This window comes from Nicotiana tabacum, chromosome 23 (assembly GCF_000715075.1).
Source record: "Nicotiana tabacum cultivar K326 chromosome 23, ASM71507v2, whole genome shotgun sequence".
Classification (NCBI taxonomy): Eukaryota; Viridiplantae; Streptophyta; class Magnoliopsida; order Solanales; family Solanaceae; genus Nicotiana; species Nicotiana tabacum.
The window spans coordinates 135,935,726-135,947,758 of NC_134102.1; the positions used below are offsets into that span (position 1 = coordinate 135,935,726).

Sequence of the window (12,033 nt, forward strand, 5' to 3'; positions counted from 1 at the left end):
TATCCACCCGTACTAGAATATCCTCAATGATTCCCTCAGGCAAAATGGTGGCCTGGTCAGCCAGTTGTAGAGATACTGGTATTGATTTAATTACTCCAAGCTCACCTTCCAATTTTCTAAATACAGATAGAGGCATTAGATTTATAGACGCACCAAAATCACAGAGGGCTTATCCAATTTTCCACTCCCCAACAAGCAAGGTATTGCGAAGCTTCTTGGGTCCCCACACTTTTGGGGAATTTTATTTTGTAATATGGCACTCTAGTGGGCATTCAACTTGACCACAACTATCTCCTCCAGTTTGCTCTTGCTAGACAAGATTTCATTCAAGAACTTTGCATAAGCAGGCATCTGAGTAAGTACCTCTGTGAAGGGAATGTTCACATAGAGTTGCTTGAGCATTTCCAAGAATCGCCCAAAATATTTGTCAAGTTTTTCTCGCTTCTTCTTTTGAGGGAATGGCAGAGCTGGCATATGTCTACTTTATTTAATCTCCTTTTGTACCCCACTACTCTGGCATTTTTGCTCTTCACCTTTTTTCTCTACTGGTGTCTCTGCCTTCTTGCTCACCACCTTGGGTCTAGCTTTCACCACTAGATCAACCAATATTTTGCCACTTTTCAAAGATATAGCTTTGATTGTTTCTTTTGGGTTCTTTTCAGTGTCAGAGGGCAAAGTCCCAGGAGTCCTCTCAGATAAAAGATTTCAATCTGTCCCAATTGTCTTTCTAAATTCCGGATGGCCGCGCCCTGCTCTCGAATGGATGTGCCCCGAGTCTCAAATTTTTCATCTGATTTGTTGATGAATGCCTTCATGAGATCTTCCATACTAGACTAATTTAGCTGTTGTGGCTGGTATTCTTACCTTTGCTGGTTTTGAAAATCTAGTGGTCCTTAACCCTGGGGTCTGGGATTATTTTTGCTACCATGAATTCAAGCTTCCATTAGGTGAACTCCACGAAAAACCTGGATGTCTTTGACCCATAGCATTATAGTTGTTCCTACCTAGGTAGTTTCCTCTATTAAAGTTCCCCACAGGTTGACTTCCTCAGCTGATGCTTGACACTCATGTGTAGGGTGTCCCAATCCACAAAAGTCACATGATGTTTGCGGCTCACTTTGTACCTTGGCCAGTGTCAGCTTTCTTATCTCCTTAGCTATGGTGTCTAGTTGGGCTTGCATGGATGTGTTAGAGTACACCTGATGAACCCCAACTGATTTTCTTCTGTCATTACTTTCAACCGACAACTAATTAGCGTCCTCAGATAATTCATCAAGGATTAAGACAACCTCCTCCGGTGTTTTCTTCATTAGTGGACCTCCACATGAAATATTCAGAGTTCGTCGCGAGGACGGTGTTAGTCCATCCCAAATATCCTGGAGTTGCATCCACAAATCAATTCCAATGTGCTGACATTTTTTGACTATCTCCTTGAATCGTTTCCAAGCTTCAAAAATAGTTTCTGTCTAATTCTGGCAGAAATTATGGAATTCCTTTATGAACTTCCCTGTTTTTGTAGCTGAAAAGAACTTGTCAAGAAAATTCTTGGTCATATATTCTCATGTGCAGATAGAACCTTCGGGGTAAGCTACGAAGCCATTGCTCAGCATCATCTTTCAATAAAAAGGGGAATGCCCTTAAGTAGACAGCATCCTTTGATACTCCATTGTATTGAAAGGTGTTCATGATATTGTCAAAGTCCATCAAGTGAGTATTAGGATATTTGTTCATCTTCCCTCTGAAAGTGCAGTTGTTTTGGATAGTTTGAAGCAACCCTTGCTTCAATTCGAAGTTGTTTGCTGCTATGGGTGGGGGTCTGACACTTGACAGTCCTTGATTATATACTAGCCTAGCATAGTCACCCAATTATCATCCAGGTCGGGGTGCTGCATTCTCGAAATGGTCTTCAACCAAAGGTCGGTTTAGATTGAATCTTCGACCCCCATTGAGTTCGACTGTCTCATCAGCAATTCTCCGTGCAGCTTCTTGTTGTGCTGCCTCCCTTGCAGCTAAGTCTACTCCTTCATTGTCTTCATTTTCCATGATATCTTGAGTCGAAGTTTGACCTAAGAATATTTCTGTTAATTCTCTTTCTTTTCTCAGATGTCGCAGGTGTTTCTCCAACTCTGGTTCATAGGGTATCACTTCCCTTGAAGAGGATCGAGTCATACACCAGAGAAATAAACTTGTATCCTGCACACATGTGAGAAACCCGTGAAGAACAAATTAAAAGTAAAAATAAAAATAAATTGTACTCGCTAGTCAAAGATAGTATAGTATAATATCGTATCTAGAGAGATTGGATTTAAATAGTATTCTCGTAGTTTATAGCTTGATTGTTATCCAGGAGGATCAACAGTTGAGATTTATATGATTAATAATAAAATTTAACTAAGAATCTAAAATCTACAGCTATTGACTAGTGATTATCGAAATAAGGAATAAGCAATTAAGGTTATCAGTGAAAGAAGATAGGGTTTTGACAGAATATATGCAAGCTAATTATTCGGGATCTAACTCTAGATAATCCACTTCCAATGTTCAATTGAGTCTGTCGAATTCACTCTGTTATTAGTACAAATGTTCAGCAAAAACTGCTCTCTCGATTAAGTCTTAACGTCACGAGATGAACCAATTTAAGCACTATGAAGATATGCAAGAATGTGTAGTGGATCGGTCTTTAGGAAAACCTCTTTCAATTATTCTCCTTACTAGATTTAATCAATGATTCAACTAGCCTCTTTCAATTACTTAGAAGAATCTATGAACTCAACCAATAATATAATGCAAAAATATCACAAGTTATGCCTCTTTCGATTACAAGAACAAGTTAATATAGATGCAATAATTAAATCTTCCAAAACCGATTCAAATACATAAAAATAGAGTTATAATCCACAAACAATCATCAATACACCAAATCCATCAAAATCCAAAAGGATCTACTCCATAGACATGGAGAAGTTCTTCACAAATATAATTAAAGTATAAAAAAATATAAATTCAATCGAAACCCGATCTTGAGTGAGTAAGAAATGATGAAATCCTTGTGCTTGTGTTCTTCCAACTCCTCATTAGCCTCCTTGGCCTCCTTAGGTAGAAATTGTATCAAAAGTTCCCAGGTACCCTGTTTTTAGACAAGCTAGGCTTCATATAGATCTAAAGGAGTTATCTTCGAAATTACAAAAATAGGCCTGAGTGGAGTTTCCGGAAGTGGACGTGTGCGGCCGAGCAACTGGAGGTGTTACCACGCATATGGTCGCGCACCTCTGGCAGTGCACTGCCTTACTTGCACGCTCAAGTGCGTGCTGAAGGGGTCTCGTGCGCGGTCGCGCACCTTGTTTAGCCTCCTTCTCCTCTTTGTTTCTCCCATTAAGTGCACTATTCGTTCGTTGATCCCCGAACACGATTCCGACTTAATCCTTAGGCTTTTACGCAGATTTCAAAGCTCCAAAATAGCTCGAGTTAGCTCCATAACCTCTTCATAACTCGGAATTGCTCCTACAAGGCATAAAACACACACTTAGTGTAATATAACACTAATTAAAGCTCAAACACTAGTAAAGTATAGTGAATTAGAGTGCAATTAGTGATTAAAATACTCAATTATAGCCTACCATCAGAAAGTTGCTTATTTAATGTGATTTAATCTTAAATTAACATACTCCAAAATAGCTTAATTAGAGCAGCTCAACTTGTAAAAAACTTGTTATACATTAGAGTACTTTAAAACCTCATTATCTTCAAGAACAATGCTATGATGCCAACTACACCAAGGCAAAAAAAAACGTTGCATGTATCTAGAGATAACCAACTATTATCCCAATGTTATGATACCTCTCTACTTAGAGTTACCAAATATTTTACTAAAATCATTGAGAAATTAAACTACCAAGGGTGGAATGAATTGAATTCCTTCACTGTAAGTCTTATGTTAGAGTTCTACGAATAGAAAAAATTCTGTAGGGAGCGCATTTTTCTTTAATTGACTTTACGAGACGCGAATTCAATTTAGTATGCAGCCCATTGCCAGTATTGGACACGGGGTGGGAAATAAAAAATAAATAAAATAAAAATTAAGAAAATATGAAGAAAAAAAAAAGGAAAAAGGAAAAGAAGAGATGATGGTCCCAAAACTTGAAGAGAGAAAAGATTGGTGGGTGGCTTTAATAGAAGGGGGGGTGTTTAATTAGAATTAGTTGGAAAAACTGGACCACCTCATCTGATGACAATAGGGCCATAGTTTTGGGAATATTTTGCACTGCACAATGTTTAATGGCATCTAATTCTCAGTAGTAGGCTGACTCTTCTCACTCTTTCTGTCTTTACCTCCCCCCAACCCCACCCAAATTCTTGTTCTAAAAGGTCTAGTTTTGGAATTTTTTATCAGATGGTTAGCCCCACAATGAAGGAAGAAAACAGACTAGTGGGAAAAAACCATCTGAAAAAGCCTGGTTACAACTATAGCTTAGCTTCAGTTCTGGGGATTTGTATCTTTTCTTTTTGGGACTTCCCCCCCGTAATGATAATGATATATGGGCTTATGACAATTAACCAATAATGACATAATGAGTTTGGGGTTTCAATATATAAGTATAATATATGGTAGTAATCAAGAACAAAAAAATGTGGTCTTGGCAGCTTGTAGGATATGTACCAGCGATAATATATATATATATATATATATATATATATATATATATATATATATATAGGATTATGATCTTTTTCTGACTCATGGTTCCAGTATTTGATGTTTACTTCACCAAGCAAGGTTGATCTTGGAATTTTATCTAATACTCCTTCCTATTCATTTTATGCCAAGCTATTTAAGTGGACTTTAGAGTTTAAGAAAGAACAAAAATCTTTTAGAACTTCTGATCTTGAACATGGCGAAGGGGAGCCTTGGCATAATTGATAAAGTTGTTGTCATGTGATTGGGAGGTCACGGATTCGAACAGTGGAAACAATCTCTTGTAGAAATGCAGGAAAAATCGCGTATAATAGACCCTTGTGGTCCGGTACTTCCCTGGACCTCGCGCTATCTCGCATAGCAGGAGTTTAGTGCACCGAGTTACCCTTTTATCTTGATCATGCTGTAATATTCGTGTGCTTGTAAAATTATATCATAAGGGGTATAATAAAATATTTAAAGCTAAATTAATTTCAATATAGAAAAGTGTTATTTTTCTTTGAACAAATTAAAAAGAAAAAATATCACATAAAATAAAAAAAGGAATTATACATTTTGATGAATAATTAGTGCACAATATTTTAAAGAGTCTATATTCCATGCACAATATTGTAAAAGATATTTCTATACAACCAGGTCAATTAAAAGCCAATTACATATTACTTTGTAATTATCATGATTAATAACTTAGGAAAAAATAATAACTTACCAGACTATAAAAAATTAAATTATATTAATATTGTAAATAATCTTTACACCGCAGGGTGTTGTATAACTTAAATTATATTTTAAAGGATGTTGATTGAATTCAATTTACGTCGTCTTTTAATTGGTTAAGGATTAATTATTGAAGAGGGTGTCATTGATTTTCTTTCTAGGAAGTCTATTTTGTACGTATATTGATATCTTGTTTGCATGAGAGAGAAAGTGAGAGAGTGCAAAAAAGCATATATCAATGAAAAACATGGCTTAGAAGTCATCATCACCCCCCCCCCCAGGCCCCATCTCTCTCTCTCCTTAACCCCTGGAACTCCATGTAATTTTCTCCTTTCCACAGTACTACACCTTTGAATTTTCTGATCATCTTGTTGTGTTTTTAATGATGTTTCTTGTTTGGATTTTGAAAGAACATGTCTCAGAAAACTAAGGTCCATTTCTTCTTCTTCTTCTTCTTCTGCTGCTGCTGCTTCTCAACAACCATCTATAGTTCTTTTTTATTCTTTATCATCATCAAACACAAGTTGGTACAAGCACTTGAGTGACTAAAAATCCAATCTTTTTGGTCAAAAAAGGTAACTTTGTTGGTAAAAAAACCCTTTTTTAGTTCACTTGATCTTTGCCTTTTGATGTTCTTCTCATTTATTTCCTTTTTTGGGTTGTTTTAATAAAAGATGCAGATCTTGTGACAAAGCAGAAAGCTGTAACAAGTAACAAGATTTGTATATGTTTATGTATTATGGCTGGTCAAGAAAGTGAAGAGATTAAACCAAGGTCAATGGTTACAAGTACTGGTTATTGGTATTCAGATCATACTTCAACACCAAGTAATATTCCAAATCTAGTGAATCATCAGTTGCAAAGCTTTGAAACTAATCCAGAGATTTACAACTTGACTTCTGGCATGGAAATGATAGGGTTTCCAACAAACAATCCTCAAGTTATGTGGAAAGGTAATTTCTTTAACAAAACTGGTGGTAACAGCACTGGTCCTTCCTCTTCCAAATCAACAAATGAACAGTTTTACCAACATGGTAATTTTACTACAAGTGAAAATATGTTACTAGTTTCACCAACAGAAGATCAAGCTTGGCATGAGAATAACAGATTACTCGTTGAAGATCCATCTTTAAGATGTGTATTCCCTTGTGAGGGAAATGAAAGGCCAAGTCAAGGACTTTCACTTTCTCTTTGTTCATCAAATCCATCTAGTATTGGTTTGCAATCTTTTGAACTGAGACATCAGCAACAAATAATTCAAGATGGTTTTTTGGGAAAAGCAGCTGCAAATATTCAACAACAAAATCAAGGGTATTATCATCAGATTAAGGACTCAAGATATTTAGGTCCTGCTCAGGAGCTCCTGGTTGAATTCTGTAGTCTTGGAACAAAGCAAAATGATCATTCTTCAGCAAAAGTATTAAAGCAACAAAAGTCCAACCAATGGGAAGATGAGAATGCTAGTACTTCAAAAAAGCAAACTTTACAGTCCCTTGACCTTTTAGAACTTCAGAAAAGAAAAACAAAGCTGCTTCAAATGCTTGAAGAGGTATATACTTCATTCTCATACACTTCATTAATTCTAGCCTGCAGAAAAAAGATATTCTTTTTATTGTATCTTTGAATCTTTTACATGAAATAGTTGAAAGTTGAAGATTTCTAACTGTTGTAAAATCAAATCTTGAACTAATTGAGAGACTGAAAGGCCCTCTCAATTAATGCTCACATAGTCAAAATTTCACTATTCCATTAATTTTTAGAACTCTTTATTCCTGTTCATTACTCATGCTAGCTACTCACTTTCTTTCACAATATTACAAAAGATAAAAATAAAAAGATTCAATTTTTTTGCTTTTCTTGGTTACTTTTTGACTGATTTTTACATGGGGGCTTGTTTGTTTATTTATGTACATAGGTGGATAGAAGATACAAGCACTATTGTGATCAAATGAAAGCAGTTGTATCAACATTTGAAGCAGTGGCTGGAAATGGAGCAGCAAGAGTTTACTCAACCTTAGCTTCAAAGGCAATGTCAAGGCATTTTAGATGTTTAAGAGATGGAATTGTAGGACAAATTAAGGCCACAAAAAAAGCAATGGGAGAAAAAGACACAGTTGTTGTTCCTGGTACAACAAGAGGAGAAACACCAAGACTTAGACTTCTTGATCAAACACTAAGGCAACAAAAGGCTTTTCAACAAATGAATATGATGGAAACTCATCCTTGGCGACCTCAACGTGGTTTGCCTGAAAGATCAGTTTCTGTTCTACGTGCTTGGCTTTTTGAACACTTTCTTCACCCGTAAATATCCCTTTTTCTCTTCACTAATTTCCCTTATTTCATCACTTTTGATATGATTTACCCTCTTGATGAGTTTAACTTTGAAGATTTTTAACGCTGAACTCATCCTGCTTTTATTATTATGATCAAAATCGAGTATTTGATGACTTACCCACCTTACAATATTCAAAGACGGATTCAAAATTTGAAATTTATGAGTTTATGACTTCTTTAACGTTTTTACTAGTATACTCATCGTACTTTTTAAATTATGGTTCAAAGTTTAATATTTATTGAAAATTTAGTGGTTTTTCACACACAAATATATGTGTATTCTAATTAGAAAATACTATTATAAACTACAATTTTTTATATGACTTACCCTCTTGATGAGTTTAACTTTCTAAGATTTTTAGCAACTCATCATGCTTTTTATATTATGATCAAAATCTAAAATTTGATGACTTACCTTCCTTATAATATTCAGTGATGATCCAAAAGATTTGAAATTCTTCGAGTTCACTAAAACATTTTTGCACTCGTCGTACTATTTAAATTATGGTTCAAAGTCTAATATTTATTGAAAGTTTACACATATGTGTATGTGTATTCTGTTTAGAAAATACTATTATAAGCTACAATTTTTGACTCTTTGTATATATGTAATACAAACTATATATATTTACAGAGAAAGTGAATCAAAGTTTTTCTATAAAACCAAAAGGAAACATCACAACCCCACTTGTAGTTCTAGTACCAAGGATCTTTCTTTGGGCCATCAATCATTGTTCACAAATATAGCTAAATATCTTGGGAGTTACTCTCTATCTGTTACAATAGTAACTCCTTCTGCTTTTTTTCTTTTTCCTTTGTCGGTTTTAACTACCAGCTTTACACCCCCACTACTCCAGAAATCTGCATGCATAAGAATTTTTGTTGATATTCATTTTGTTATCATATCACATAGAAGTACAAATGTTTTTAAACTGATAGTCAGAAGTAGTTGTAGTAATAGACTTTACAAGTACAAACTATATTTACTTTCTTCTTTACGGTAACAATTGCAGGTACCCAAGTGATGTTGATAAACACATTTTAGCCCGCCAAACTGGTCTTTCAAGAAGCCAGGCATGTCCCTTTCTCACCAATACATTATTTTACTCCATATATGTACAAAAATATATGTTAGTAGTGAAGCATATCTTCTTAGAATACTCCATTTCATAGTATATGAGACTATTACATGATCAACATTTTTTAAATATTTACTTTTATTTGTCTTTGAATTAAAGTTATATGCACTCGTAAATTAATACCGAAGGGAAGCTTGACGTAACTGGTAAAGTTGATTCCATATGACCAGGAGGTCACGGGTTCTGAAAACAGCCTCATGCAGAAATGTAGGGTAAGACTGTGTACAATAGACCCATGTGGTCCTGCCCTTCCCTGGACCCCGTGCGTAGTGGGAGTTTAGTGCACCGGACTGTCCTTTATACACTCGTAAATTATATAACACCAACAGCGTAATTTAATCTCTTATAGCAGGTTACTTACCATTTATTATAAATTGGAGTAGCAATGCATACTTGTTTATAGAGTTAGTTGCACTTACCTTTTAAGTGACCAATATATAACTATTTTTTATTTGTCGGTACATAGAACTTAAACTCTTTGTCGTTAGCCAAGTGACAACATGTAAATTCCAATGCATTTTCTTTTGGGCAGGTGTCTAATTGGTTCATTAATGCAAGGGTAAGGCTATGGAAGCCAATGGTAGAAGAAATGTACTTAGAAGAAACCAAAGATCAACAAGAGAATCTTGAATCTCCAGATGGATCTAAAGGGCTTGATCATGACATGAATGGTATAAGTGTAGGCAGGCAGATTAATCAAAATCCTCAGTTACACATTGAAGATCAAAAGCCAAATCTTGTAAGAATAGACTCTGAATGCATTTCTTCTATCATAAATCACCCTGAGAAAAATGACACCACCAACAACAACAACAAGAATTGTCTTCAAAATCATCATCAAGTTCATAACTTGCATAGTTTTGGAAGAGGTGGGGATCATTCTTTCGGCGCGATAGAGCTGGATTTTTCATCATACAATCATAACTCAACTGGAGCTATTGCATATGGAAATGAAAGTGTGCAACATAATATTGGACGGGGTGTGTCTTTGACATTGGGTTTAAACCAAAATGGTGGAAGTGGAATGGGGTTAAGTACATTTTCACAGGCATCTCAAAGTTCACTGTTTTATCCTAGAGATGATCATATTGATCAAGATTGTCAACAAGTTCAATATTCACTTTTGGACAGTGAAAATCAGAATTTGCCTTATAGAAATTTGATGGGTGCACAGCTGCTTCATGATTTGGCTGGTTGAAAAGGAAGAAGAAATGGTTCTTGAATTATACACTTCTTGGGACCTTATTGGTAATAGGTAGATATTAGTAGTTTAGTACTAGCTAGTAGTTATATGGGGTATACATTAAAGAAGTGATTTGCAATCATACAATTAAAATGGCTACATTTTGGTTTTAGGTATTTTGAGACATGGTTTGTTTCTGTAGCTGGTAATTGTTGGGATGCTTGCTTTTTGTGACATTGGAAGATATCTTGGTAAGTGTTACTATGCATCCAAAATTGCCAGTAATTGAAGCAAATATCAGTATATATACAGATTTTGCAGTTGTAATTTGGAAAAAAGGAAAAAGGAAAAAAGTACTATTAGTAAATCACTCTCTCTCTCTCTCTCGTTTGAGATTACTATGCTAGCAAAAGTGATGGAATCATATGTGGCTCTAATAATTCAAATAATAAAAATTCAATTTTGTAAGGATGTTTTGTTTTCTGGGATTGGTACAAGCAAAGGAGAATTAAATTAAGCTGCAAAATCAGCTAGGCACTCAATTATCAAGATTAAGACCACTCAACAGAAACTGGAAAAATATCATTATCATAGTCCATTGATATCACTCCAAAAGAAAAGACCTTCATTTCGTGCCCCTTAAAATCTTTCTCCAAACTTCTCCAATCATCAAGGGGTATTCTTTTTCCTTTTTATATCAAAGTTGCTTAGAAAAGAGACATTTCTGTAATTGTGTAATAGTTAGTAAGTTCTTAATATAAGTATCTATTTTATCAACAAAAAATTTGGACTAGGTAGAAAGAGTAAAAAAAAACTTGCGAGGAGAGTAACTAGATTTAATATCTTCATGAGTTGATATATAGCTCTTAGCTAGCACTGGTGTTGAAGAGGGAATTTTTTTTAAAAACTTGGGATTTTGAGCCAGTTTATACAAGGTTTAAATTAAATGGAAAGAAATCAAATCACCTAATATTTTTTAATCTTTACAAAGATTTAAACTCTCGTCTCCTACAATTATATAATTGTTATAATATGTTTATTGATAAATCATTCCACCACTAGAAAACTGTCAAAATCCGTCCACAGAATACCGACCGAAATCGGTCGGGAAAAAAACCGACCGAAATCGGTCGGAAATTAAGTAAATTGGTCGCAAAAGTCAAAAAAAATATTTCTCACAACGGAAATAGTGGTCCCACAGCAAATATATAAAAAATCCGATCGATTTCGGTCGGAACTTGGTTAATATATGACCAAGACCTGGTCATACTTGAATATTATCTACAAAAATATTTTTTTATTAAAAATTTTCAAAAATTCCGACCAATTTTGGTCGGAATATTTGAAATTATGCTTTCCTGCCCAAGGCAATTGGTTTTTAATATATCGAAAATTGGTCAACATTTGACCAAGACCTGGTCATACTTGTATATTATCTACAAAAATAATTTTTAATTAAACTTTTTCAAATATACCGACCGATTTCGGTCGGTAAATTTGAAATTATTCTTTTCCGCCCAAGGCAATTGGTTTTTAATATAAAAAAAGTATATACATATAATTTACCAACCGGAATAAGTTTTAATTAAATTTTCCAACCGATTTCGATCGGAAATACAATTTTAAAATAATTAAAATATAAATTTAATGAAATTACCGACCGAAGTCGGCCGATTTTTGTCAACCTTTATATAAATAACTTTTAAATAAATAATATATATGTCATGACCCCAAATTCCCTCCGTAGGAGGTCGTGATGGCTCCTAGTCTCTAAGACTAGATAAGCCTATCAATGAGGAATAATCATAAATATCTGAAATAAATAAACTACAATTCAAATCGTGACGGCGCCAGACACCGCTGTCAGGCAAGTCAATAATAAATACTTAATAAATTCTCATTTTAATATTTTTGAAATCATAGTTGTTCCCCTCAATTAAATAGCAGAAGATGGAGTTTACAAAATA

General features: G+C 34.7%; 1 protein-coding gene and 1 non-coding gene across 3 annotated transcripts; both read left to right on the forward strand.

Moving 5' to 3' along the window:
• The first annotated feature begins 1,398 nt into the window (after positions 1–1,398).
• LOC142177826 (small nucleolar RNA R71) lies at positions 1,399–1,505 on the forward strand. The gene has a single exon (XR_012706374.1). It is a non-coding gene; the product is annotated as a small nucleolar RNA R71 (small nucleolar RNA).
• Positions 1,506–5,510: 4,005 nt separating this feature from the next.
• Positions 5,511–10,436, forward strand: LOC107789444 (homeobox protein BEL1 homolog). Of its 2 annotated transcripts, none has more exons than XM_016611254.2 (5): positions 5,511–5,985; positions 6,085–6,959; positions 7,326–7,711; positions 8,758–8,818; positions 9,416–10,436. In XM_016611254.2, the coding sequence occupies exons 2-5, from the start codon at positions 6,150–6,152 to the stop codon at positions 10,079–10,081; spliced, it is 1,923 nt and encodes a 640-aa protein (XP_016466740.1). In that variant the 5' UTR covers positions 5,511–5,985; positions 6,085–6,149; the 3' UTR covers positions 10,082–10,436. The 2 variants fall into 2 exon arrangements, with proteins under 2 accessions (XP_016466740.1, XP_016466741.1); XM_016611255.2 differs by having other exon boundaries at positions 6,091–6,959.
• The last annotated feature ends 1,597 nt before the right edge of the window (positions 10,437–12,033 follow it).

Bases quoted from the DNA above. Each gene is read 5' to 3' on its own strand.
- LOC107789444 (XM_016611254.2), top strand. From the start codon at position 6,150: ATGGCTGGTCAAGAAAGTGAAGAGATTAAACCAAGGTCAATGGTTACA. The intron at 6,960-7,325 runs GTATATACTTCA...TTATGTACATAG, and splicing joins TGCTTCAAATGCTTGAAGAG to GTGGATAGAAGATACAAGCA. The intron at 8,819-9,415 runs GCATGTCCCTTT...TCTTTTGGGCAG, and splicing joins CTGGTCTTTCAAGAAGCCAG to GTGTCTAATTGGTTCATTAA.